At 37.4% G+C, this 27,973-nt stretch overlaps 5 protein-coding genes across 5 annotated transcripts in view; 1 reads left to right on the top strand and 4 right to left on the bottom strand.

Moving 5' to 3' along the window:
• The window catches only part of LOC134803232 (dynactin subunit 1), a 57,314-nt gene extending 41,763 nt beyond the window's left edge, over positions 1–15,551 (bottom strand). Inside the window, exons 1-6 of the mRNA XM_063775925.1 lie at positions 15,358–15,551; positions 14,204–14,387; positions 10,822–10,955; positions 7,941–7,973; positions 5,721–5,771; positions 512–623 (exon numbers count right to left, since the gene is read on the bottom strand). Of these exons, the coding sequence (XP_063631995.1) occupies positions 512–623; positions 5,721–5,771; positions 7,941–7,973; positions 10,822–10,955; positions 14,204–14,377 (504 nt within the window). The 5' untranslated portion in view covers positions 14,378–14,387; positions 15,358–15,551. The remainder of the gene's footprint in view (positions 1–511; positions 624–5,720; positions 5,772–7,940; positions 7,974–10,821; positions 10,956–14,203; positions 14,388–15,357) is intronic.
• A 3,751-nt stretch (positions 15,552–19,302) lies between these two features.
• Positions 19,303–21,536, top strand: LOC134803097 (BRCA1-associated RING domain protein 1-like). Its single transcript, XM_063775806.1, has one exon. The coding sequence runs from the start codon at positions 19,415–19,417 to the stop codon at positions 20,993–20,995; it is 1,581 nt and encodes a 526-aa protein (XP_063631876.1). The 5' UTR covers positions 19,303–19,414; the 3' UTR covers positions 20,996–21,536.
• A 1,645-nt stretch (positions 21,537–23,181) lies between these two features.
• Positions 23,182–24,008, bottom strand: LOC134803408 (eukaryotic translation initiation factor eIF1). The gene has a single exon (XM_063776228.1). It carries the CDS (start codon positions 23,874–23,876, stop codon positions 23,544–23,546), a length of 333 nt encoding a protein of 110 aa, XP_063632298.1. The 5' UTR covers positions 23,877–24,008; the 3' UTR covers positions 23,182–23,543.
• LOC134803397 (protein D2-like) lies at positions 23,897–24,786 on the bottom strand. The gene has a single exon (XM_063776215.1). The coding sequence runs from the start codon at positions 24,720–24,722 to the stop codon at positions 24,162–24,164; it is 561 nt and encodes a 186-aa protein (XP_063632285.1). The 5' UTR covers positions 24,723–24,786; the 3' UTR covers positions 23,897–24,161.
• Positions 24,787–26,210: 1,424 nt separating this feature from the next.
• LOC134803094 (uncharacterized) lies at positions 26,211–27,964 on the bottom strand. Its single transcript, XM_063775803.1, has 2 exons — positions 27,826–27,964; positions 26,211–27,740 (listed from the first exon to the last, which is right to left on the bottom strand). Exons 1-2 carry the CDS (start codon positions 27,827–27,829, stop codon positions 27,355–27,357), a joined length of 390 nt encoding a protein of 129 aa, XP_063631873.1. The 5' UTR covers positions 27,830–27,964; the 3' UTR covers positions 26,211–27,354.
• Positions 27,965–27,973: the final 9 nt, after the last annotated feature.

Genomic DNA, 27,973 nt, shown 5'->3' with positions numbered 1-27,973 from the left:
ACGCGGCTCTTTCGGCCGTCGGCGACGCGTACGACGTCAGCGATTGCCGACTACTCGCCAGTGACGTTCGTGACCTGACATGATTATATTATGTCTCCGTTTCTTATTCCACCGACGGAGCGGCGGCTGACGTCAGCAGAGGTTCACTCACCTCGACAAATGAAGCTCGCTTCGCCGCCTGGTCGGGCGACGCGGCTCTTTCGGCCGTCGGCGACGCGTACGACGTCAGCGATTGCCGACTACTCGCCAGTGACGTTCGTGAACTGACATATGTCTCCGTTTCTTATTCCACCGACGGAGCGGCGGCTGACATCGGCAGTGGTTCACTCACCTCGACAAATGAAGCTCGCTTCGCCGCCTGGTCGGGCGACGCGGCTCTTTCGGCCGTCGGCGACGCGTACGACGTCAGCGATTGCCGACTACTCGCCAGTGATGTTCGAGAACTGACATATGTCTCCGTTTCTTATTCCACCGACGGAGCGACAGCTGATATCGGCAGTGGTTCACTCACCTCGACAAATGAAGCTCGCTTCGCCGCCTGATCGGGCGACGCGGCTCTTTCGGCCGTCGGCGACGCGTACGACGTCAGCGATTGCCGACTACTCGCCAGTGACGTTCGAGAACTGAAATATATAGTATTATGATGTAATTAGAGATTTCAAAAAGAGGAAATAATAGTTATACTGTAGCCCCATAGCGTAAGCGGGTGAATCAACTATTCCTTGCAAAAAAAAAACGCCCTATAACGTCATCTCTTTGTTTTTTTTCTCTATAAATAAGGTGGCAATGAGGCTTGAATTGAGGATTTTTTAATGAGGACCGTTAACCCTTTACCATACTGACAGTTCAAAAATGACAATCGAATGTCAGTCTTACTGATCGAAAATAGAACACATGTTTGAAGTGCCGTATGTGGGGAATGTTGGCTTTATGTCGGCTGAATACTGAATATAAAACTGTATTAAGACTAGTGTCCGACCGAAACATGTTTTTTTGCCGAAACCGAAACCGAAACCGAATGTTCGGCTTTGGCTCTAGTTTCGGCCGAAACCGAAACCGAAACCGAACCTTTTGTAGACTTGTTAAAATCGTTGAAAAAATGTTATAAAACCGCCTTTACACACATATTATGGGGCTGTCAACACCCAATGAAACGAAATTGATGTTACTTGATCAGTTTTTTAAGAAATTTACTAGAGGTAGACCAAGATAATTCTGCAACGATTTTGATAACACACGCAGTGCAAGTGTTATTTTAAACGTCAAAACTTCTATTAAATTATGACGTAAGTATAAATAACATTTGCACTAGTTGCACTGCGTATGCTATCAAAATAATTGCATAATTTTCTTGGTCTAACTCTATTCATTAACCAGTCAAATCAACATGTAGATACAGGGTCAACCAAAAACGCGAGCGCAGCGAGCGCGAATTTTTTGTTGACAATATCGCAAGGCCGGGTACCGATCTTCACCTGGGCCTAAACGTCCGAAGTGCCCCAGTGAGGCGAACTTCCATGCGAAGTCAAAGCCGTGCTTCAGGCTTCATTATAAGTAGTTGAGCACAGACTCCAACCAATGTCCATTGTATTAAAAGCGAGATATTTCCTTGAGCGCTGGTGGCCTAGCGGTAAGAGCGTGCGACTTTCAATCCGAAGGTCGCAAGGTACAAACCCCGGCTCGTACGAATGAGTTTTTCGGAACTTATATACGAAAAATCATTTGATATTTACTATTTGCTTTTCGGTGAAGGAAAAACATAGTAAGGAAGCCGGACTAGTGCCGATAAGGCCTAGTTTACTCTCTGGGTTCAAAGGTGAGTCTGATGGCAGTCGCTTTCGTAAAAACTAGTGCCTACGCCAATTCTTGGGATTAGTTATCAATTGGACCCCAGGCTCCCATGAGCCGTGGCAAAAATTCCGGGATTACGCGAGGAAGATGATGAGTTTTCTTATTATTCCTTTGCCCTGGCCCAGTAACATGCGACAGTGTGCTATCTCATTTACTCCGATACAATTAGACAGTGTGCGCGTTATAGGTATTAACAGCCTCTTAAGACTGCGTCGACCGTCTAGTAGCGCCCTCATTAGTGGAATTGTGTTTTATAATAAACCAATTAATTTCTGTACCTATACATGAATCAGTATATGTAGGTACATATTAATATTGTTGTCCTACTTATTCCCCAATTTGTGGTCTTTGTCACATAGTTTAGTTTCATAGTACGTCAGTACCATTTCGTAAGTTTCGGCCCGGCCGAAAGGTTCGGCCGTTTTTTGGCCGAAACCGAAACTACAGCCGAAACATGATTTTTTGGCCGAAACTGGCCGAAACCGAAACCGAAACCGAACCTTCGGTCGGACACTAATTAATAAATAATAAAATAAAAAATAAAAATCGTTTATTTCGACCAACTTAGGATCATATTACATTTACATTTACTTATTATATTAAAATTAAGATTAAAATTAAATTAACTATTTTACATTAAAATTCAAATAAATTATAATAAATTAAATTCAATAATTTAAATTAAAATAAATTAAATCATTATATTCTAACTTATACTAAAACAACAAACAATAAGAGCCTTAGAGAGGCTTGGACACCAGTACGTGAATCATATGACAGTGATTCAGGTACTGGCAGTCAAACCTCTCTGCGAACGCCCTCAAGATGCCGCTGGAACTAGCCCGTACTCTGCGCACCAGGGATGTGCAGCGTTTCCTCATTGTGGTGTAAAAACAGTCCACCCTGGCCTCCGCGAACATCCCCGACGCACTACAAAAACGAGGTAGTCCCATCAGCACCCTGAAGGCGTTATTATATTGTATACGAAGAGCGTTGTACTGCTTTTGGGTATAGCACGCATTAAGACCTAATTGTAACGTATTCTGGCAAATAAACATTTCTATTCTATTCTATATCCCTTGACCTGGTAAAGTGTTAAAGGATTAAAATCTGATTTTAAGTTGTTGAAATGGGCTAAACACGATTTTTTGTGATAGTTATGCGACTTATGCGTGTTATTAAAACGTGATGGCTAGCGAAACAAAAAAATAGTTGATCCACCCAATTGTAGACAAAAATAGCATAAAACAGAAGCACTGAAAAGAAACACAGGAAATGCAAAATAAATAATATGCTGCAATTTGTAATACATAAATGCGCATACTTAGAGTCTGTCAAGCCATTTCCGTCAGTAAAATAACGCGGCAAATTTAAAATACCTAATGTAGACGCGAAGGGTATAATCGTCCCATAGACAATATGAATTTGGGCCTTTTTCTACTGACAGAGTTGTTTGACCGACTATATTTCTTAAAATAACATTAAATATACAAGGTATAAGAAAAGAAAGATGGTCCGTTTAAGGGCATAATCGATATTGTTATCTGATTAGGAAAAAGTAGGTAAAACATTTTTTAAGAGCAAACAAACACAAAATACATACTTCGTTTATCTCCGATTGACCACACGACTTGGACAACCAGCGGGCTCAGTACGGTTCCATTTTTATCGACTATCACTATGCGCGTCTCTTTCGCACTTACATACTTGTTAGAACGTGACAGGCATGGTGACAAGGGATAAAAACGCGACCGTGCTAAGCCGCCTTGCCCCTATTTCACCAACGTGACAGGTGCGACAATTCGACAAGTCTCATAGTTGCTGACGTCACAGGCATCAATGGCCTACGGTTATTGCTTACCATCGGGCGGGCCGTATTCCTGTTTGTCACCATCATTGTATTATTTAAAAAAACATATATTGGCAAAAAACAGGTATTTCTCTTGCGATGTTTACGATGACAATTGTCACAAGATTTCAAACATCTTTCAGTAATTCTTGACAGCAAATGAGTTCTGTGTCGGAATTTCGTGACAATTGTCGTATTTCTTGTGACAATTGTCGTTAGCTTCGCAAAATAAATACTTATTAACTGGCGATATAGTGGAGTTTTTTTTTAATTTACATGTTGGTGGCAAACAACCACACCGCCCGTCTGATGGTAAGCGGTTACCGTAGCCTAGTGGAGGCCTGTGACGTCAGTAACAGTGATGTCGACAATTGTCGGACCTGTCAAGTTGGTGAAATAGGGCCCTGCTCCATACTTTTCTTTTACTCTTTCCTACTCAGAAAAAAAAATCAACTGAATTATACAGCAATAGCTACATTTTTAGGTAACAAGCTTTAAAACAGCTTTTAACATAAAATGTCTAAAATCACAAAGCTTTAATTTACATTTGAGGCTACTACAATAACTAATAGTACCTAGGGTAATTCGCCAGACTGGCCACCCTAAACTAAAAATGAATTCTATTCACCTATAAACAGAATTCATTTTATTATAAGGTTGGCTAGTTATTGAACCTTAATATATACTAAAATGAATTATGTTTATAGGTGAATAGAATTCATTTTTAGTTTAAGGTGGCCAGTTATTGCCCGGTGGCCAGTTACCAGCGAAATACCCTATATAGAAAGAAACGTAAAGCTATAAAAATATCCCAATTAAAATAATATGCATTAATACGTCAAACTTCTATAAAATTATGACTTTTAAATAACACCTTCACAGTCTGGGCTACCAAAATCGCTGTCAACTAAGCTTGGTCTAACTCTAGCAAAAAAAAAAGTAGAACAAATCAAAACCAATTAAATAATAGGTAAACTACCAAGCATATACGTTGCGTGTACTGCGCGCAGGGTGCATTATATAGGGATGTAGATCATAATTGTATTCCATCGTATTCTCTCGGAAACGTTCGTATTTGCAAAAAGAATAGATAGTATAGAGGGGTCCTGTCATTGTAAATATTGTAGTCACTGTAAATTTACTGCCATCTATCGACACACGACTAAAACTCAAAATTAAAACGTATAAAGTTATCAAAAAATGTATATATATGGATAAATGATTTTATTATTTTTATATCATTTTCATCCATGTTCATTCACTGATATCTATGTGTTAAAATTGTTAAATATGAAACGGTGTCGTCACGCCATCTAGCCGAGGATAGGCTAAAGGTGTGTGCGACATCTATTCGAGAATGACTTTTACTTGAATTCCGAGGCACGTTTTTTCCTTAGACTTTATTCGTCTTATACGAAGTTACATATGTCTTTGGTATTTGTCATGCTACTTCAGTCGATCTCAGTACTTTTTGTACCGAGACTGAATGAAATAGCAAGACACTAGGCTTGTGTAGTACATGTACTAAATTAAAAAAGACGCAATTCCCTCCACTGTACTAGACCGAACTATTCCCTAATGATTCTGCTCTTAGTACATTTTAGTACACTACACGCGAATCGGAACGGGAGCGAGGAGTGACACTGAGAGCAAAGCGATCCGAATGATCCGAACGAACTAACGCCGTGTGAATACGAAGACGACCGAACGGCTCGCGGCTAATATGAGCGAGACAGGAGTAAGCGAGACAACAAATTTTGAATTGTACTACTTCACAAAATGTCCGCAAAAACGGCTCAGTTACATTATTAAGCTCAGTTTGTCTCGGTGTACTACTGTACTAAATGTACTAAAAAACCGAACTAGTACATTTGTGAGATTGTACTAATTTGGAGTGATATTTTCAGTGAACGAGCACGTACAACTCTACAAGACACGTTCGTACGTTTCCGTGAAAATACGATGGAAAATCATTATACATACATCTGTAACTACTATATAGTGACGTCACCATCTTTACCTCGACATCGAGAGGGTGCCCTTCGCCGCCGGCGCCGTCTTTCGGCGCACCCTTTGTGATAATGTTAATGTTATTTGTTAGGCTTAGTAGTATACTAGTTACTAGAGTTCATTGACCTTTCTACACCAAAAAGCTTATCCTCCTAAGATCCAGCCATACAAATGAAAAATCCAAAACTTGCCACTGAAATTTGAACCTATAACGCAGGGAATAGAGTTGATTTTGTTTTGTTTGAAAGTTGAAGGAAACGAAACAATTGCAACTCTATTCCAATTTTAATATGGTTTAAATTTTCATCGAACTATAGGTAGGACCTTGGGCCTTAGGAGGTTATAATATGTAGGGTAAATCGTCAATTACTGGCCACCGCATAATAACTGGCCACCTCATAATAAAAATTAATTCTATTCACTTATAAACAGAATTCATTTTACTATAAGGTGTCAATAACTGGCCACCCTGCAATAACTAGTCACCTTATACTAAAATGAAGCCTGTTTATAGGCGAATAGAATTCATTTTTAGTTTTTTAGTATAAGGTGGCCATTTGACGAATTACCCTATTTACTCAGGAATCTCTTGAGTTGCTGAAAAAAACTATGATTTAACTGTTTCTTCAGATTATAAAACTCATGCGGTATTTTTTAAGATTTATTTCATTTATTTGTTAAGTTTTTTAAAGAGGTCAATGATTACATATTAACGTATTACTTAATAGTAATAAAAAAATATAGTATTTAGGTAACTTATTTTATTTTAATGCGATTTTCGTAAAAAAAAAACATATTTAATTCACCTAAAAACTATATTTTTATACTGTTTATAAAAGATAATTAATAAGGAATTAATTACATAAGTTAGAAATAATTGTCTAATACGAACATAGATAGGAGCATTAAAACAAAAACAATAGGTATAAAATCTTTTAGCCAATTCTAAAACCAATTCTTAGACACATGGATAATTAGACGCGTACAAAAGATGCAAACTTAGGCAGCCGCCAATTAGACAGCTGAATCAGATGGCGCTATACGGCGTCATACGCTTTGAGGTACCTATAACTAGACTGCGTAACCTTAGTACTTGACCACCTAATTACTGTATAATTGAACGGCGCCATCAAGTTCAGCTGTCAAATATACGGCTGCTTTATTTTGCACACTGTGCGTTTGTTCATTTGTTTATGTTATATCTGAGCATAAATAATAAATTAGCTAAAAGTAACAAAAATTGTGGTGTACATTAATTTGTGCAGTGAAATTATTTACAAAACATAAAGAAAATTTTAAACCAAGGAAAAAGTACAATAACATGCGTCTAAAGTCATTACTTTCGTTCTCATTAGAACGAAATAATTAACTAAATAGAAAACTATATAGATGTCCAAATTATAGGCGAATACTACAAGCTCATCAGCTGTGTTTATCAGGTCAATTCGAATTTTAGTTAATCGATCTGATTCCGATATCGGATTTGAACCCGCGAACCTCCAGATTGAAAGTCTGACGTCATATCCACTCGGCCACCATCGCTATTTAACATAGACATAACAGTATGTAGACATGTCATAACAGTGTTAAGAATAAAGATCATTTATTTCAGCAATAGGTTACAGAGATACCAGGGGTCCCCGCACTAGGCAATGCAGGTGTTACTAAGGATTCTAGATATACCGGATTTGGACATCTTATGATAGTTTGCTATTGGCCGAGCGTACATATATCGCAATATTAGAGTTAGAGACGTTCAAACGAGTAAAAAAATCGTTAATGACATACAGACACTCGGCTATACTTGTACTTTATATTTGTGTGGGATAAGATCGTTATAGTAACACACAATTTTTTGTGTGTTTTTTGTGTCTTATATTTATATCAAAACGCTAAGGTGTACGAAATGTACGAATAAGAATAGTGAGTATCTTGGTGGTACGCAGAATATTAAGTTGATGTCATTCGTTACACCAGAAACTATTTTTTTTAAAAGCTGATTTGAATATTCAGTTAGTCAAACACCTTATTATAGACCGGCCCATACAGAACAAGCCGCCTCGTGAGGTAATTGCCGCGCGAAGCAGCTCGGTCGGTGGAGACATGCCTCGCACGAGGCAATATGGCCGCGGGTCGTACTGTGTGGAGCCGCCTAATGTCGATCTTACCCCACTAGACACCACAACCTGGTGCACTAAGCTACTGTGCTATGGGTACAGTGATTACTCACGTGGTGGGTCTAGAGCGCTGGGCCACTGTAATACTAGCGAAGAAAACACACGGTTAGAACCCACACTACTAATACTAATGCTAGCTCTACTAAATTATTAGTTTTCACACTTCCGCTCTGACAAGCGGGTTTTGATATGTCCTAGAGTGACCTAGACCATCCATAAGTATTTCATTCAAGCATTTATTGTACAGTCAGCAGCAGAAGTTTCTAAGCGGGCGAGGTGTTCAAAGTTACCTTGACACGATCTTATTCTCTTAACAATAAAGTCGCGTCAAGATCATTTTGAACACCTGGTTCGCTTTAGCAACCTCTGCTGCTGCCTGTACATTATCTGTCAAATTCGAAGCAAGATATTCATAAAACTTTACGGGCCTGATTTAGTTAAATTATGTTTTATCCCTTTCTTACAAATACATAAGTCAAAATGACAGATAAAGACAAATGATTATTAGCTAATTGAGGCTTGTAGCGCGTTTATGAATAAGGGGGTTAGACTTTACTCATCTCAAACAATCAATTATTTTTATCTACATATAACTGTATAAACTAATGAAAAATAATAATATGTACTAATTCCTTAAAGTTACGAGCAATTAGTGAGGGTTATCTCAAAAACCACTTGTCCAGATCGGTTTACATTTGAAACGGAAAAAATAAACTAAAGGCATCATCTACACAGAACGAGGCGCCTCGCAAGGAAATTGCCGCGTGAACCAGCTCGGTCTGTGTAGACGTGCCTTAAGACTCCCATGAAACACCAGTAAAATGATAGTTACAGAACTACTAACTACTTAAGTCTTAAAGTAAATGTTTTTTTAGCCCTAAGAAGTAGTAAATTTATAACTTATTATTATTGGTGTAAATATTCACATTTGTCCCCGGCCCACGTGACCGTCGCCATCGAAGCAGACAGTTGGGAACGATTCATATTAAGACACGTATTCTCATTTGTGTCCGGCGTCGACAAATGGGAATACACCTTATTTCTTACTGCAAATTGTCTGAAAATCTGATTAATGGATGTCTGTTATGTTGGATTCTATGACCAATTGACCATAGACACCATAGACAAGATATTCAGTCAAAATTTAAGGTATCTATGGTGTGGTCCTATTCATAAACATTGTGTCATTAATGGGCCAAGTTTTCACACATACTATTGCCATTGTCAAGTTAGTGCAAACTTATCGTAGACGAACTTCAATACCTTTTTATAATTTCAAATCTGGCTTTTAATGTAACTAATTTTATTTTACACCTGGCAACACTGGCTATATACTGACAAGTCTGGCAACACAAAAGAAGAAGATCACTTGCTTGTAGTGAATGTATATTGTGTACCATTTTGTGCTTCGCTCCGGGCTTGGAGTGGCCGCTGGGCGCGGACTGAGCGGTAAAATAACTATAACTCTGTATCTTTAGGTACTTAAATAAAAGTAAACAAATAATTTGTACATTTTCGGGTAGTTATAACATTTATTGATTAACCAACCAAATATAATACCACCTGGATCTGTCACTGAACGACCTAACTTTAACCTACATTATTTGAACATATAATATTTTCATCTACCCTCAACTGGCTTAAGAAGCCATTTGAGGGTAGATTTTGTTTACTCTTTTTTCAATACCTAAAGATACAGACAATAATATAAGGCCGACGTAATATATCTCGTCGGTTTTTCTTTAGAAAAAAATATGCGAACACGTAACGTTGGTAGGAAACTAGATCTAATAGAAACATTACCAAGTACCCCTATAAAACACTCATGCTTAAGACTCCCAAATGTGCCCCTCACCGAATTAGAGTCAATTTAGAGAAAATGTACGTCCCACGGGTAAAGGTATCTTATGGCGGTTGGCGCTTACGCTATTATTAACGCCGCTCCAATATGATTGCGGCGCTATGCGACGTAAGCGCCAGTCGCCATAAGGTACCTTTTGCCGAACGTAACATGTAATGTTTTCATTGTAACATTTTTTTTTATTAGCTTACTTTGGTGTCCCACAGCTGGGCAAAGGCCTCCCCTCTCTGTAAGATAATATTTGAAAATAGTTGACCATGCCTTTGTTTTGCTGGGTGAGACACACTTGAGACTAACCTAGAAATTACATGTTTTTGGCTACGCACCACACTGCTAAATAAAATAAACGTTAAATAAATCAAGATACTTTTTTTAATGTTAGAATACTGTAAGAAATCTTACCCAAGTAAGTCATATGCATATTATAATGATTATACTGTAATTACAGTACATATGGTGCTATTACCACCAAAGTGCAATTTTTTTTTATTAGAAGATGGACTACGGTATAAATCGGTGTACACTGGGATTACTCACTAACCGGTATATTATAAACCGGTTCCAAACCTACGTTCTACGTGCAACCACCAATATAATTTTCACCACACCTGCCCGGAAAGGCTTACTTTGCAAGTTTGCATTTCAAAAACTGATAGCAAAGTTTCATTTTATTCACATGTGAGGCAAAGTAAAAAAATGCAAATTTTGAGTTGTTTTCTTATGTTTGCTGGTAGAATTGACTTTTAAATGATGATTTTGGGTGATAGATATTTAATAACATTCATTTGGATTTGATTTGGTCTGATTTTGTTTGATATTTTACATTTAATATTTACTTCAGGTTGGTGTGGTGAAAATTTTTGTGTTTCACTCGTGGGCAAATTTTGTTTAACCCTCGTGCTTTGAAACCCTCGCTACGCTCAAGATTCCATTTTTCGAACAACTCGCAACGCTCGTGGTTCAATTTTGGAATCTTTCGCTTGCTCGGGTATAAATATTAGCACGAGCGGTTAAACAACAATTTTTACTTAAAATTTACTGGGATAGCCTTAGACCGTTATAATAGGGCTCACCTGCTGAGCCGGCGATTGGCGGCGGGGGCGCGGGGCTCGTCCACGGAGGTTGCGGAGGTCTCCATGGGGTTGTCCTCGCCGTCCAGCAGCTGGATTTGAGTCTGGCGGACGAATACGCCGTAGTTCTCATCGCACTGGAAAAAAAATAGAAATAAATTAATATACATTGACAGCCATTTACAAAAAAACTGCTACAACATGTGTATAGTCCTTTACAATAACCTAGTCAATAAAATAATTTACACCGCCACCACCACCGCCGGAACACATAATATTAGAAAATAATACCTCATTTAAATTTAAAACTAAATTATCAAAATGGCTACCAGACAAATATTTTTATAGCGTTAAAGAGTATTTCACCTAGTAAATAAAATTTTAAATATTAAAGATCGTAACTAGGTTTAAGAAATTGTAATGCTATTTTTTTTTAATAAACAGATTTATTTTTAATTTTTTTTTTACATGTATCAGTGAAATTGTAATTGTTAGTAATTTAGATTTATTTTTTAATCCATTATTTTGTATGGAGTCGTTTGACATTTTAATATTATATTTTTAATTTAGAATTTGTAATGACAAAAGTATTAAATAATAATAAAACTGTAAATAATTTCCACGCCTGCATGCAGGTTGAATATGCATGGACAACTTAGCCATAAGATCTTGCCTTGTTACCATATTCTAGCAAATAAAGATATTTTGATTTTGATATTTTATTATAGAACATTATTACGCAAATTGATTATCAATGAAATCCCATGATACAATTGATAAAGGACTTATGAGTTAACGCTATTCAAGGCGAAGTTAGGTACTAAAGGTGAATTTAGGGTACGTATGATTGCCAACCCTTATTTTCATTGAAGTCCAACATTGATAACAGGGTTTGCTCATTTGCCTATGGGCCTTTTACCTTGACACTTTCATCTGACATTGTGGCACCCAACTCTTCCAATATATCTGGATCAAAGCGATTGACAGCTATGAGTTCATCTTCCACCTTCACGTCCTGGCTTATAGAGACCACAGTATCGTTACTTTGCGATATCTCCGACTCAACAAGCCAATTATGGGTAGCTATGGGAACATTAGGAGGTTTTACGTTTTCTATTTTTAAATTATTTTTAGATAAAGTTTCTATAACTTGTGACTGCTCAGATACACGCCAAATGTCAGTAGCTATTGTATCGGGAGTTTTGATATTCTCTGGGCGCTGATTTTTGGTATTATCTTCCGATTCCTCGGACTCAACAAACCAACTAGCAGTAGCAACGGTTAAGTTACCTTTGACTAGCTTTTCCTCACTTTTGTCTATGCCCATGCTTTTTTTAGCAGGTTCTATAAGCTGATTCTCAGTTACAGCAATGGCAAACTGTAGAGCAGATTTCACAGTCCGGCTGCATATATCTACACTGTCCTTATATTGACTATGGTCTGGTAACGCTGCTAACCGACTCTCTGCGACTACTATAGCATAGTTTAAAGCTGCCTTTATAGCTGTATTGCATGTTTCTGCTCTGTGGTAATAGCATCCTTGTTTATTCGCCTGTATCAGAGCTAGACGGCATTCTGTGATAGCTATTGAACAGTTGAGCGCTGCTTTGACTATTTTATAGTTCTCACCGCCATCTTGAAATGGTTTGACTGGTTCAAAATTTGAAGTATCACTTGGTATGGAAATATTAGGAAGTACCGTAACACTAAGTTTGCTTTGACCAATGACTTTTTTGTTTTCTACACTCAAATATGATGTTTCTGGACCTGTTATACTATTGCACTGATCTATACATAAACATTCTATGCTAGTATCTTCTTGCAAAGTCTCTTCTACATTAAATGCACGGGATTCCTTCGATGCCACTTTTTCACATTTCTCCATTTTAAGCGCTAGCTTGACTGCCTTAGTAAACATCAATTTATCTTCCTTAAGAAGTCGTCTCCTGACATCATCATCAACCAATCCAAATATAAATTGGTCACATAGAATACTGTCAATATCCTTACAGTCACGGAGTTTTGTCAATTTTCTCAAATCTGTTGCGAAATCCATGATAGATTCACTTGTATTTTGTATGCGTTGACTAAATTTCCGCTCCTTGAGCTTTGGAGTTGTGTCTAAATGTATCTTCATGATTTTTACTAGTTTTTTAAATGTTTTTGTCATAGGACTTTTTGGTAAACACAATTGAACTAGCAGGCTGTAGGCATCTTTACCCATTAGAGTTACTAGGGCTGAGACTTTGTGTTTTTTTGGTACTTTGTTTAGAATTAAATACTGTTCTAAACGGTCGATATAATGTGCCCAGTTGGACGTTAAGTCAAAGGGTTCAATCTCTCCTAAACTCATTTTTTTTTAACACTAATTCTTTAATTGTTCCACTCAAATATATTTTTGATTTAAGATATCCTTTATTTACACTAAACTATGAATTACGTTAATTATTTCACTATAAATTATTTGTCAAAATATAAAAATGATAGCACACAGTTCTGTACAAATGTGAAACTACCTCCAGAAAAAAATATGAGTACAATATCAAACTACCTACTATTTAACACTGAAAAACTTAAATTGCGTTCGCCCCCATTCGGACGGGAGCTTTTTCAACGCGCGTTAAAAAAGCGCTTGAATCTGTCTGCACTCTAAATTCGATTTAACGACCAAGGCAAAAATCCAAAAACGTTTGATAAAAAGCGCCACCGCTGTCGTGTGAATACATACATGGTTATCCATTTGTGTCATTCAAACGCTTTTTTAACGCGCGTTGAAAAAGCTGCCGTGCGAACGGGGCCTTCTTGTTGTTTTAACTGATATTTGTGACGTTCCACGGCAAAAGGTATGGCGGCTGGCGCTTACGTCGCATAGCGCCGGAATAATATTGGAGCGGCGATAATAATAGCATAGGCGCCAACCACCATAAGGTACCTTTACCCGTGCGACGTCACATTTTATTTGTTTTAAATTTAACCTTTTTAAAGAGAAAAACAATTAAAATTTTCAATCAAAACATTATTTAGGAATAGTATATGTAGTTTTTTTGTTTGTGTCATGCTCATGTTCATGGGTCATGTCATGGGTTTATTTTTTTTGTTCTGAGTTTATTTTAATAAATAGGCACAATGGTGCGAAAAATGCCCAGTACGTACAATTAACGTACTCTAGGCCTATGGCCAAAACTAACTAAAATATAATTGAATTGAAATAGCCTTTACTCCTGACATATACATTTTACATTTTCTTTTACAATTATACAAGAAGTAACTATCTGTGTTATATTTATGTATGCTTTTACTCTTTTCTTTTCTAGTTTTCTTTGTCAGGCTGTCTTTGACTAAAATATAACAGATAAATAATAATAGTAACACAAAATCAACTCACAGTAAAGTAGGCGTGTCCCCGAATGGTCCCATTGTTCTTTCCTTTAGGCTCGTCCAGTATGACCCCGATCCACTTGCCGGTGGCGAAGGTGGGGTGCCCCACGTACGCCACGGAGCCCTTCACATCCTTGCCCACCACCTTCACCCGCTGCCCTAGTGTCAACTTCTCGGACATCTTGTATCAACTGCAAAATTCAGAAGGGTGTAGCAGGATAGCCTTTCCAAGCATTTGGTACGAAACTATAGCCAAATGATGCCCTTTAAAGAGGATAATACAACATTTCAAACCCCTCTGACCCCCTCGGGTCCACAATACCCGATAAACCCCAAAACAATTTTTTTTCTCCAAATCTATGTGATGGATGATTCCCCAATTTTGCTGAAATATTATTTTAAATAAAGGCCATTGTTGAAAAAATTTAAAGCTCTCTATCGCATTGCTTAAGTATGTATGACTCCATTACATTGACTAAATTAATGTTTTAAGAATAACTTTGAACCGTGAGCTCAACACCCAAAAAAAACGCAAAATTCGGTCAGCATCCTTATTATACACAAACAAGAGGTTAATTAATACCCATTTATTCAAAGTCGTATATCACATAAATTTTGATTTTAAAAGTACACACCTAGGCTAAATATTGAACATAAATAAGTTTTTAATATTTTGATAGTAAGCTGATACTTTGCCTAAAAACCTCTGACTCTATAGCAATTTTTTAACAGAGATAATACATATGAACATATGAATACTAACTAAAACAGTTCACCCCAATGCAAAATGTGTGTTTTGCATTATTTTGTAATTAGTAAGTAAGTAAAACATGCATATTGGTTTCCAGACATAATTTTGAAAAGAATTTCGAGTTGCATATGTACACGAAAGAATATTTTCAATAATAGGAGTTTCAGCTTGAATGTTAACACAGAAAAACTTGCTCATGGTTTTTGCTCTCTCTGGTCATTTCATAAGCAGCAAATGATTGAATACTACGTAATAATTTCTAACATTACTTAATCTATCGTATAGGAATTATGATAGATTTAGTGTAAAGTAAAACGGTGAAGCTAACTAGTAAAAAAAACGAACATATGAGTAATACTATTACTCCATACTCTCTATGGCTCATAACTGTAAAACGAGAGTATATATACCTGTATGTTATTTACGAGAATATAATTGTTCCAAGATGGTCCAAGATTAAAACATGTTTCACGTTTATTAACAAAATTCAGTAACAATAATACACGAAAGTATTGACGAAATTGAACATTTAGCAAATTAAGAAATGTCAAGTCAATATACGTCAAATTTTCTGATGGCGAAACGTTTCGTTATTGCACAGAATGGAAAATTGAAAAGAAAAGCTTGAATTTTTCTAAAACTGAAAAAAAAAAAAAAAAAAAAAACGGTGCAAGGTATTGTTTATTAATTTTTTATTTCTTGTGTTTTCCAAGAATCACAGTTTTTGAGGCCCTACAGCGAAAAACGTCGAAAAACAAAAATCGAAATGAGCAAGAGCGATAGAGAGGCCACGGACCTAGAGAGTAAACCGGATAGTGTACATTAGCCAAAAAGTGTGTCCACATGAGAAGTCAAGGTGGGCCGTTGCATCTCTTTCTAATTAGGGTGACCATAAGTCATATGTATGTGGGATATTAGGATAACATTGAATATATAGTTTGGCCAGGATCTTTTCTTATTCGTGCATAGTTATATTAGTTATAAAGAATCATACTGTCTTTTCGCTGTACTAGTATTATAGCCTAAAAAGGGATGGATATAGTTTTTATTTTCTCTTCTGTACAACGCTTCACACAACACTTAATTTAGTTGTTCTAAAAACTGTTATTAATAGGCGTAGATGCTGACCACGAACATGGTCGATCCTCAGAAGGTGGTCCGCCGTAACGTCTGTCAAGAATACAGGTATGAGTGAGAGAGATAGGGAGACAGATATGCTGACAGAACCAGAGGGTCTACCGCGAACCGCATTCGACGTGTCGCCCCTCTGCCACACTTACGTACGAAAGTGCTACAAAGAGGCAACACGTCGAAAGCGGCTCGGGGTAGGCTCTCAGGACACCCCCACTGTCCTGAGAGCCTTTTACAGTCTTTGCCGCGTTAGGTCCCAGGCCCTTCATAGCAAGCACTAGCCGCCCCTTTCTCAGCACCCATCATAATTATAGACTGCCGCTTAAAATATCTGGCCGCCCTAGGCCCGGGCCTACTCGGCCTTAGGGCAAATCCGCCACTGCCACAGGGTAGCGTGGGACCGCTACGGCCGTTTGCTATAGTTTTTAACTAGGACGCTTGTCACTGGAGCATAGACACCGAAGTTTGTATCGTTTGACGAGCATCTTTCGCTGTCTCTGTAATTACTCTTTTATAGGAGTAAAAGAGAAAGATGCCCGCAATTTGCGAACCTCGGTGTTCACGGTGGTAGGCCATCTGTGCGAAAAGAGAAGAGTCGTGAAACGTAAAGAAACTAGTGATGTGCCGTTCCCAGTAAATTTTCCAAAGAGGGTAAATTCCCAGTAACGTTTCTGGTATCGTCCCAAATGTCAGTAAATTACCATAAAGTTCTATTTTTCTTTTATTATAAATGTATCTGTAATGTTTATGCGATTTTGATAGCCCACGCAGTGCAAGTGTAATTTTAAACGTCAAACTTCTATGAAATTATGACGTAAATAACACTTGCCCCGCGTTGGCTATCAAAATCGCTGCAGACTTTTCTCGGTCTAACTCTAAGGACTTTGGATTTCAATTTTGCCAATTATTTATTCTGTATGTGCTCTCATTTCACCAATTTAAACATGCCGAAATAAATACATACCTAGTCATATAAACTTACTTTTAAGTACGTAATAAGAATTGTGTAACACTGATTCTCATCGTGCCGACATCATGGTCACCCTAATGAGTTTGACAATGTTGACTTGTATTTTTATCGCAAAATGTAATAATTGTGGCTTCCTTGTGAAACAATATTCCACAATTAGAAATTCTTTCACTCCTACAACCTTTAACGCAACATTTATTCACCATTTTTAAGAAATTTTTCATTCACGTGTTTTGATAACATGTCATCACACGTTAGGGATACCAATTAATATTCAAAGTTACTACAATGTCTACCATATCAAAATTATTATTTTTTTGTTGTGCACATGCTTGGTTAAATCAGTTTTAATATTGACATCATAATTATTTACAAATTTCTTAAAAGATATCAGAACCTTACTCTAAATATAGCACTTAAATAATATAAGAAGGTATTTACATTCAGTAGTATATTGACATAAATACTACCACAATGGTATATTTTTAACATTGGCAACATGTGCGAGTGAGACACCGCGACCCACCTTTGCTATCTCAAGTGGACCGTTTTCTCTAGTCTGGTACGAACGTCTTTCTGGCTCGGTGATAAGGTTAAATTTAGTATGGCAAAAAAAGTGACAGTTCACTCCATCTTATAACTTCATGAGAGAGGCTGATAACGAACTCTCGTTTTTATCAGTCTATGTCACTGAAATATATTTATAAGGCTACAAATATAATGACCACCAAAAAATACTTTGGTACCCTAAATAAAAAAATCATGCTTACCAAAAAAAATTACTGAACACCAAATAAATAAGGCCTAAAAATACAAAAGTACCACCACTTTAATTACGACCGCACTTCAAATTGTATTCAAATACCAAATATATTGAATGATCACCAAAAATCATTAATGATCACCAAATCTCGAAGACCAAATTAATGCGATATTTTCACCTAAATAAACCACTATGATTACCAAAAAAATTATACATATTACCAAATAAAGTAAACTGATGCCAAAATTACTAGCCCCTCCCGCTCAACCCCCCGTAGCCCGCACCGCATACCTACCTAACCTAATCTACTTTTCTAGTAGCATTTCGTTATGCTACTAGAAAAGTAAGTTAAACTGCTGTCAGTTAAGTGGGTTAGGTTAGGTTAGCACTGCGACCCTTACAGAAACGAAATGGTACTAGAAAAGTAGGTTAGGTTAAGTTTCAACTACTACCCATACAGATACGAAACGCTACTAGAAAAGTGGGTTAGGTTAGGTTTGAACTGCGACCCTTACAGAAAAGAAATGCTACTAGAAAAGTGGGTTAGGTTAGGTTTGAACTGCGACCCATACAGAAACGAAATGCTACTAGAAAAGTGGGTTAGGTTAGGTTTGAACTGCGACCCTTGCAGAAAAGAAATGCTACTAGAAAAGTGGGTTAGGTTAGGTTTGAACTGCGACCCTTACAGAAACAAAATGCTACTAGAAAAGTGGCTTAGGTTAGGTTAGAACTGCGACTGTTACAGAAATAAAATGCTATTAGAAAAAGGTGACGTAGTGGATTAATTAATTTAATAGGATAACGATATATTAAATGTTTGCACATTTTTAATTAAAATGTGGTTACAATTTTTGTGATCATTTACTATTTTTGCGTTTACAATGATTATTTTGGAGCCATTTGCTTTAATAGGATAGCAAGATTTAAAAATTTGGTTATCATTTTACATTAAAATGGAGTTCTAATTTTGGTGGTCATTTACTATTTTTGGGTTTACAATGATTATTTTGGTGTCATTTTCTTTAATAGGATAGCAAGATGTAAAAATTTGGTTATCATTTCACATTAAAATGGGGTTTGAAATTTGGTAATCATTGACTGTTTTTGGGTTAATAATGATTAGTTTGGTGTCATTTCCTTTAAAAGGATAGTAAAATGTAATAAAATTGGTAATCATTTCACATTAAAATGGTGTTATAATTTTGGTGATCATTCATGATTTTAGGGTGGTAAAATAGATTTTTTTGGTATTAAATTTTACTAAATAGGCAAGGACCATAACCAGGCTAGTCCGTGTAATAGGTCTATGGTCTATGTCTACTATGGTCAGAGGGGCTACCGCGAAAATCGAAGTTAGCAAATTGCGGGCATTTTTCTCTGTCACTCTAATTACGCCTTCATTGGAGTAAAAGAGACAGATCCCCGCAATTTGCGAATTTCGGTTTTCGCGGTAGCGCCTCAGTCTTCTTTCCATCTTCTTTCTCCTTGTTTTATAAAGTTATGGGTATGTCTATGTTTCATTCAATCTACTGTGAATTTTCCCGCTCAAAAAAGCAAAGTTTTATAACTTTAATAGTACCAAAACTGTAACATAGTGTTAAAAATGTCTAAAACAGAATATCATCATTTATTTAAAGCTCTGGACGACATGAATAAGTGTTTATTCTGTGTAGAATGCCATCAGTTTTGCAAAAATCCAGTGACGCTAAGTAAATGTTTCCATTTGATCTGCTCCGAGCATTTTCAAAGTATGTCTCATTGTCCGAAGTGTAAAGTGTCTCTAGAAGGCTGTACAACTTGGTCGGACGACAAATTGAATGTTGCAGTTCACGCCGCGAAGAACTTGACGGCAATGATCGAGCCTTTCAAAGAAAATATTTTTTGTGATTCTGTCGTCTCTGTCGACGAATCGCCCGACATGGATATGGTTGCTAAAACCAGTGAATCTTTATCTGACAAGCCTTTATCTAATGCTAAAGCTCCTAAACGAACTGCTGCCTCCAAACAAGATATTTTAAATAATTCGACATTATCTCTAGCTTCTAATGTATCTTTTCTAAGTAAAATAGCGGAGAAAATAAACAACAAAGGTGAGACAGCGTTACACATAGCCTGTAGAATGGGAAAAGCTGATAAACTAGCCAAACTGTTGAGCGAAGGAGCGAGTACCAATACTAAAGATAATGCTGGCTGGACTCCGTTGCATGAGGTTGTGCAGAACGGCCGGCAGGACTTGGTCAGGCTTTTACTGAGACACAATACGCTGGTTAATGTGCCAGGGCAGGGCAATGAAACTCCGCTGCATGAAGCCATTCGGTACAACCACATAGACATTGCGAAAGATCTAGTTGCTCATGGAGCTGATATTAATGCTAGAAACTGTAAAGGAGAGACACCACTAACCCTTGCTGCTCCTGATATAAGAGTTATTATACAAGATGCTGCTGCAAAAAGAATTATAACAGAAGATAGTTTTGATTTTGAACTTATACATAGGCAGATTGAACTGGATCGTGAAGATATTAGGGTTTACTGTGTGTCACAGTCTCATGCCATCACTAATAAGCTGAGAGCCCTAACAAAACATCACAGCAATCTCCGTGTTGAACTAAAATTTAGTAATAAAGTAACACATCTCATAGTTGATGCTGAAGATGGCATCTGTGACTCCAGCCTTGAAGTCCTACAAGGCATTGTCAATAACCTGTGGATTTTAACTACAAAATGGGTGACTGCATCTACCGATGATAACTTAGAATCCTTTGAAGAGTATGAAGTGCTTGGTGTCGGTACAACTACATACAGAGGCCCAAAAAACGCTCGGTACAACAAATATAAGCATTTGCCTGGAATTTTCAACGGCTGTCATTTTTACTTCCATAACTTTAATACAAAATATAAGATTTCAGATAAAATAGAAGTTACCAAAGCAATTTTAAGTAAGTTGGTTACGGATGCAGGAGGAGTAGCCCTCAGACGAGCTCCAAACCCAGAGTCGATACCGGAAGCAGAGAAGTTGGTACCATACCATGCTCAGAGGGACGGCAAGCTGTACAACTGTTCACATTACATTATATACAAGGACATGTACGAGCCGCTCTACAACATGGCACATCTGAAGGTGCTGCCCATCGGCTGGCTCATTGAGTGCATTGAGAAATACCAGCTCTGTGAACCTTGGTGAAGAGAAATGGGCATTATTCTTCTTCTTCCTTGCCTTATCCCTTCATTTGGGGTCGGCTCTCCTCGTCCTTAGGCGCCAGGACCACCTGTCCTGGGTTGTCTCTGTGTTCAGCTGTGCCCGTTCCAGATCTTTGGCTACGGTTGTCCACCACGTAGCTAGCGGGCGCCCTCTTCCTCTTCTCTCTTCCGGGATAGCCAAGGCCTTTTTGACTGGGTACTCTTCGTCCCTTCTCATAACATGGCCAAACCAACGCATTCGTCTCTCCACCAGCTTATCCCCTATGGGTGCGACTTTGAAGGAGCCTATGACGTATTCGTTGCGTATCCTATCGAGCCTTGTTACGCCGGCCGACCATCGCAACATTTTCATTTCGTTCACGTGCAGTTTATTTTCGTGAGTCTTTTTCGCAGCCCAACACTCGGAACCATATAGCATGGCTGGTCTAACCGCTGTTTTATAGACTTTACCCTTAAGTTTGATTGGCATACTGTTGTCGCAGAGTACTCCTGACAGAGTTCTCCATCCATCCAGAAATGGGCATTATTGTTAATTTAATTCATTCATAACTGATTCTTTAATAAAAAACCTCTACAAGCATATTTTCTCTCTTCCATAAAACTAATAGGTAGCTGAAATCATATCATATTTTTATAACTAAGTATCCTATGTTCATCTCCTATGTTAATCATAACTATAGTTCGTTTTTTTTAGCATTAGAAATAAGGTAAACAATCATGATTTGTCTTATAATTGAAAAACGCGTTTTAAAAATAAGTAACGGCAAATATGTAACAATTATGAATCTAATACGATCATTTATATTCTTCTGCTTTCAAAAGTAATAGTTACTGATTTTTATAAAGAGTTTTTCAATTAAAAGACATGTATAGATCGCTTACCTTCTTTCAAGTTCTTTCTAATGCAAAAAAAACGAACTATAAGTGTCCTATGTTCATCTCTAAAGCTTTTACACCTTCAAAATCGGGCCAGAATAATCTGTGGAGAATTTAAATGTACATAATAATAATAAGGCCTAACTAAAGTATTTATTTAAGTTGCCGTCCCTTATAGGGTCTATATTATTAGTAATAGGTGTGCAATAAATGATATTGAGTTTTGAAACAGTTGTTACACATTTGTAAATAATGAATTGACTGTGTACTGTGACAAACTGAACAACCATTGGCAAACTCTAATATCCTTGAAATAAGGATTAGAATTGGTCAACTAATTGTGCCACCGACGGAACGTGGAGAGTCAATGACATTGTTTTCAAATGACGTCATCTAGGCTAGCCAGATATGGTGGAATTTGATCATTCGTCACCATATTAGATACCAGAATCGTATTGTAAGGAGTAAAAGTCGAATTCAACCACCAGGATAAAACGCTTCACATCGGCCACGTTCTTGTGACACCCCCTGGGGTTGCTAGCAATGCTAGCGTCCATAGGTTGCGGTGACCGTTTACCGTTAACTATCGGGCGGCTGTCACCAACCTGACATTAAGTTTAACGCAAAGTATAGTTAGGTATAAAGTTTATGATTTCCTGTGGCTAACGTAGCGTTTTCCTGTTCGTCCCTCTCGCTCTGCGGGTAATTGAATAAAGGTGACAGAACTACATTAGATTCGCTGACTTTGAGTTGAGTAAGACATTCTTGCTGAAGCACCAATTCTAGAAAGATACAAAACCTATGATTGATGCTTTGATTGCTTTGTCCTCGCCGTGGCTACCGCCGTTTCCTAAATTGAGAAATGAGTCATATGGCGAAGTCCGCGGGTGGCCGAGCCGTTATGCGTCACGTTATCGATGTCAGACACAAGGCAAATGAATTGTTTCTCTCGGATAGCACGTTCTCAACTCAATACTAGGAAGTATGAATAATTTGCCACTAACAGGAAGCTGAATAATAAACCTTATAAAGTTAAAAAAAAACATGCTATTTAAAAAAAATACAATTCCACCACCTTGCAAATTAGTTGTAAACTTGTAATGCTCGTAGTTTAGTTCGTAATGAGAGTAGGTCGCATGGCAACAAAAAATATGCAGTGTCCGCGTCGCGTGACAATTAGGAATTGCCGCAAAGGCGCGAACTCTCGTTCCTACTTTCACTATTACCTGCTATTGTCGACGTTGGAGTCCCGTTATCAGCCTGCAAGTGTACCCGTGGCAATAAAGAAACCAGTTTTCTTAGAAAAACATGTTTAATCGAGACACATCATATAATCATTACAGCAATTTAATAAGTATTAATGTCGTAAAAAACAAAGTGATTATTACTATTTCGTTCGGCGTACAATTGCAACTAAAGCTTTCCAGGAACGCGGGAGCGTTGCTCGATAATATTTACTTTATTATACACGGGAGTCAGAAAGGCACAGGGCGCGGGAGGCCTAAGCCTCGTTATACGATTTTCTCTGTAAACATCGGTACTTTCTAAATACATTTTCGATAGGGTTATAACGCGCACGTTCTCATTTTATTTAGAGGACTATGATGATTTCACGATGCGGACATGTTAGGGTCGTCGGACGACCGCGGCGCGGCTTAGAAGCCGTGCACCTTGAGCTGCTCGGGCTTAACGAGCCCCGACTTGGTGAGCCACTGGCAAATGTTCTCGCGCTGGTCGCCTTGTAACTGAAGCACCTCTCCGTACTCGGGATGCTCGACCACGGTCCCGTTGCACGCGAACTCCTTCTTGCATGCCCGCACGATCTTCTTCAGGTCATATTCCGATGACAGGCCCTGCACCGTCGTCAGCGTCTTACGCCCGTTCCTCTGCTGGATTCGGACGTGGACTAATCCATCTTGAACGTCGTCTTCCGAGCTTTTGATAGCATCGGCGAACGGGTCGAATGTGTTGAGATTCTGGATGGACATACGATTGAACGTACAGTCTCTTTGTTTTAACGAAACGCTGCGACACGACGCACGTAAAATGTCACTGATAACCGATGTAGGTTGATGATCGCACACAGCAACGACCAATTTACGCAAACTCTAGAAATGTAATGGCGGACGATATGGCGGACCGAAAAAATGAGAATGTCACGCGGAGGCGGAAATTGTTATCGATCGAAACCATAGACAATCGTATTTTTACTTATAAATTTAATGCCGACCATTCACTAACTTTTGAGAATTATGTTACGAAAAGTGAACAAATTAATCTTTAAGTTTTGCATATAGTTTAGGTACATAATTATCCCATTGAGCTACATAAAAATTCCCAGCAACGGGTGAACCAAGTTTAAATTGCTGAGCAAACTTAGCAATAGAGAAGTTGCCTCTATTTTTTCCAGAGGTACTTGGCAATTTCGGAATTTTTGAATAATCACTCTTTTCAGGTTGTTTAAAGATCAAAAACACGTATCGATGTAGACCAGTGCCTTTTGGTGGGCCTGATCCTATGTATTCAGACAACACTTCGCTTTTATTCATGTCACCGCCGTGAATATTTCCCACCAGCCAATGATGCCACTCTCTAAACTTCGGTTTCTCTCGACTAGGTGCATCTGGATCAACCATAGCTAGAAGATAATACTCAGTATCTTTAGCCGCCCATTTGACATCAGGCTTTTCTTTGACTTGTGTAGGGGTTAGCTCCTTTCCAGTCTCAACACTAACACCGCTATTGTATCGAATAGTCAGTAACTCTGAAGGCGCTGCATTTATTACATCAGGTAAAACACAGTGTTGCTTAAAAATGCCTTGGATATCTGACATTATATACGTTTAATCTTGTTCAATAAAACCTTGGAAAACGTCAATACAAGCAAGTCAATTCTATTTATCTCGTTACTAAGAAACCAACAAAAAAAAAATTAAGGAGTATGTTTCTTAATCATATCCTCTAAGCTTGTTTACAACCACTTCAAATAGTATTTGTTAAAATAACTAATAAAACAATTTGGTGTATGAACTAAAGCGATAAAAATTAAAATAATTGAATTAACCAATTTTGCTTTATATTTTAATGAACTAAATTAATAACAAAAATACAGCTGTAAAGAAAGCCACTCATAAAAACCAAATTGTTTATGGTTAATCTTTTTTTAATCTGACAACTTAGTTTTACGTGTTACCAGACTCAAATTTGTAATCGCAGTTTCATCAGCTTTCAATCAAAATTAAACCTTAATGCATTTCCAATACAAGTCAAACTACTTTAATCATGAGTGAACAGCGCTCTTACCGCGAAATACAAAGTTCATATCTATTATCGCGATTATTTTATATCTACTTTTTACGACTATCCTAGTCGCTATCAAACATCGAAGCGGCCAAGATGCTTAAAAATATCTGAACAAACACTGGTAACTCTCCGATATACCTATAATAATATGTATCCTGTAAGGACTGATGAATAAAGTATGAACATTGCACATACTCAACTGCAACTGCAATGAAGATATACTAAAAATTGCACCACAAGAAAAGTAGTATTAATAATTTTTTCCTGCAATTATGCCAACTGCCGGTAACTTGGGCCGGTAATTATAAATAAAAATAAAAGGTCAAATAAAATATTTAAATACTTTAATTACAAAACATATTTATTGCTGTAACTATTGTGGTATAATGATATTTAAATTTTTTGTGGAATATATTTTGAAGAAGTATTTAAGGCCAGAACATACTGGCTGCATACGCATAGACATAGAAATGCGCGTGGGCATACATGCTGGAGCTGTGCATACACATGTCATACAAGCAGTGTGCCATCTCTAATACGGATCTATAGGTAGTTGGTTTTTTTTAGCATTAGAAATAAGGTGTAATCTTGAAGTGTCTTTTAGTTGAAAAACACATTTTAAAAATAAGTTACGGCAAAGATGTAACAATTATGAATCTAATACGATCATTTATATTCTTCTGCTTTCATAAGTAATAGTTACTGATTTTTAAAATGCGTTTTTCAATTAAAAGACATGTCAAGATTGCTTACCTTCTTTCAAGTTCTTTCTAATGCTAAAAAAACGAACTATATATATTACAACGCACAGATGCATGTCTACACACTTTTAGAATTAATAATATGTTTTAACCCACCTATACAAAAATTAATCACTAAATTTAAAATTAGATTTGTCATATGTAATGTATCTCATATTTGGCAATGTTTGGACATTTGGAAAAGTGATTTCTAACATTGTGCACTACAGAAAGATAAGTAAGGGCTAAGAGCAATGTAGTCAATGACAAAAAGGACTGATCATCAATTCTAGTTTCTAATATTTAATTAAAGAATTAGAACATAATTATAATTATCAAGGTTTGGAAGACATACATAAATATTTGTAATGTTAGGAGTTATTCATAAACTTGTCAAGTGTAACAAGTCCTTGACAGTAAAATTGTCTATCCTTCCACAAAAATCAAAATTTTACTGACCATTCTCGTCTCACAAGTCAAAAGTCAACACCGCAACATTGGCAGAATCTACCTTGCTAAATTTAGCTAGGAGTAAAAGCCATCATTTATAAAAAAAAAAGTTTAAATGTTTGCCCTATCTGTCATTTTAAGATTTGTTTGTTAGACAGGGCCAAAATTTAACAAAGTTTTCCAAGTTATATGAATTTATAAGTCCACTTCCTAACACCTTTAGGCTGCATTTCCACCAGAGATGTGCGAGGATGCATAGTAAAAGATGTATTAGTTAAGAACCAATAGAATATTGCCCTAGGTAAATGAAATGATTCTATAGGTTCTTAACAAACACATTCCTCGCTATGCATTCTCGTACATCTCTGGTGGAAATGCAGCCAAACAAGTAATTATGTAGACACTGATACCTCTATAGTCTGACAAAAAAGAGTAGAAATTAAAAAGTGGCAATACTGTTGTAATGGTTTCACTGGAAGATCAGCGCTGACTTTCGGGTCAGTGTTATGCTGAGGCGAGCCCATTTCATGGTAAACTTTAACGCTTACAAATTTTATGAATATTTGTAGTATTTAGTTAAACTCTAGTATGTAATTTTAGTTTTAAGTTTATCACAAATTAAATACTTGATTCTGATACTGTTGTGTCGTCCTTTTCAAATCAATCTATATAAGAAAACGGGACGATGAATACTGTAGTTTTGCCAGGCGTGGCTCACTCCGCGATTTCGTCACTTTGCTATAGGTAGCTAAAATTACATCCGTTTTGCCCCAATTTTGGGGAAAGCCATAAGCCGCGTGTGGCGCAGTCGGCACCTAGCGGCCATATCTGTGCTGATCGTAACAGACGCGTTTTGTTAGAGAGTGAGTCTTCTGTACCTAGTACTATTATTTTTTCTGTGGTATTGCCACTTTTTAATTTCTATTCTTTTTTGTCAGACTATACATGGGCACCTTACATCTCCCCTCCATGTCTATTGTCTAGCCTTAGCTCGCGCCATAAGCGTCTCTATCGTAACCGGCTGATGCATTTTCCTCGTTACATTATCGTTTTGAACTTGCAACAACACTTCCTGAGTATCGTTAAGTCTTTTACACAAATTCTCGATCCTCATCTGCTTCTCCATAATCTCTGCCTTGATATCTTCGATGTTCAGGGCCATGTCGTCGATATCGAACTGAGGGAGCTTCCGTTTCTCGTAATTCGCGAAGCTTTCGAGTCGCAGTTGAAGCAACTGGTTTTCCACGCGAGAAGTTTTGTGCTGGTAGTCAATACATTTCTTTCCATACTGTTTGCGAGTCTCCACGACCGCAGTCATTAAATTCTCGCATCTCTCCACTAATGATAGCTCGTCGACGTCTGAAAATCAGTTTGTTTTTATTTTATTAAACAGAATGCTTTTAGTGTGTATACATCGTTGTTATGTATTTATTGAAGTACGTACCCATTATTCATAAGATTAGCTTTAATTTTATACTTAAAACAATTGTAATTGCTCGACTTGTAAGGAAAATTAAAATTAAAAACAACCAAATTGAACAGGAATCTTTCTGTTCTTAAAAAGTCGTTAATTTTGACAATTTGACATTTTC

The sequence above is a fragment of the Cydia splendana genome, chromosome 26 (genome assembly GCF_910591565.1).
Source record: "Cydia splendana chromosome 26, ilCydSple1.2, whole genome shotgun sequence".
NCBI lineage: Eukaryota > Metazoa > Arthropoda > Insecta > Lepidoptera > Tortricidae > Cydia > Cydia splendana.
This window is presented reverse-complemented; position numbering and strand designations above follow the sequence as displayed.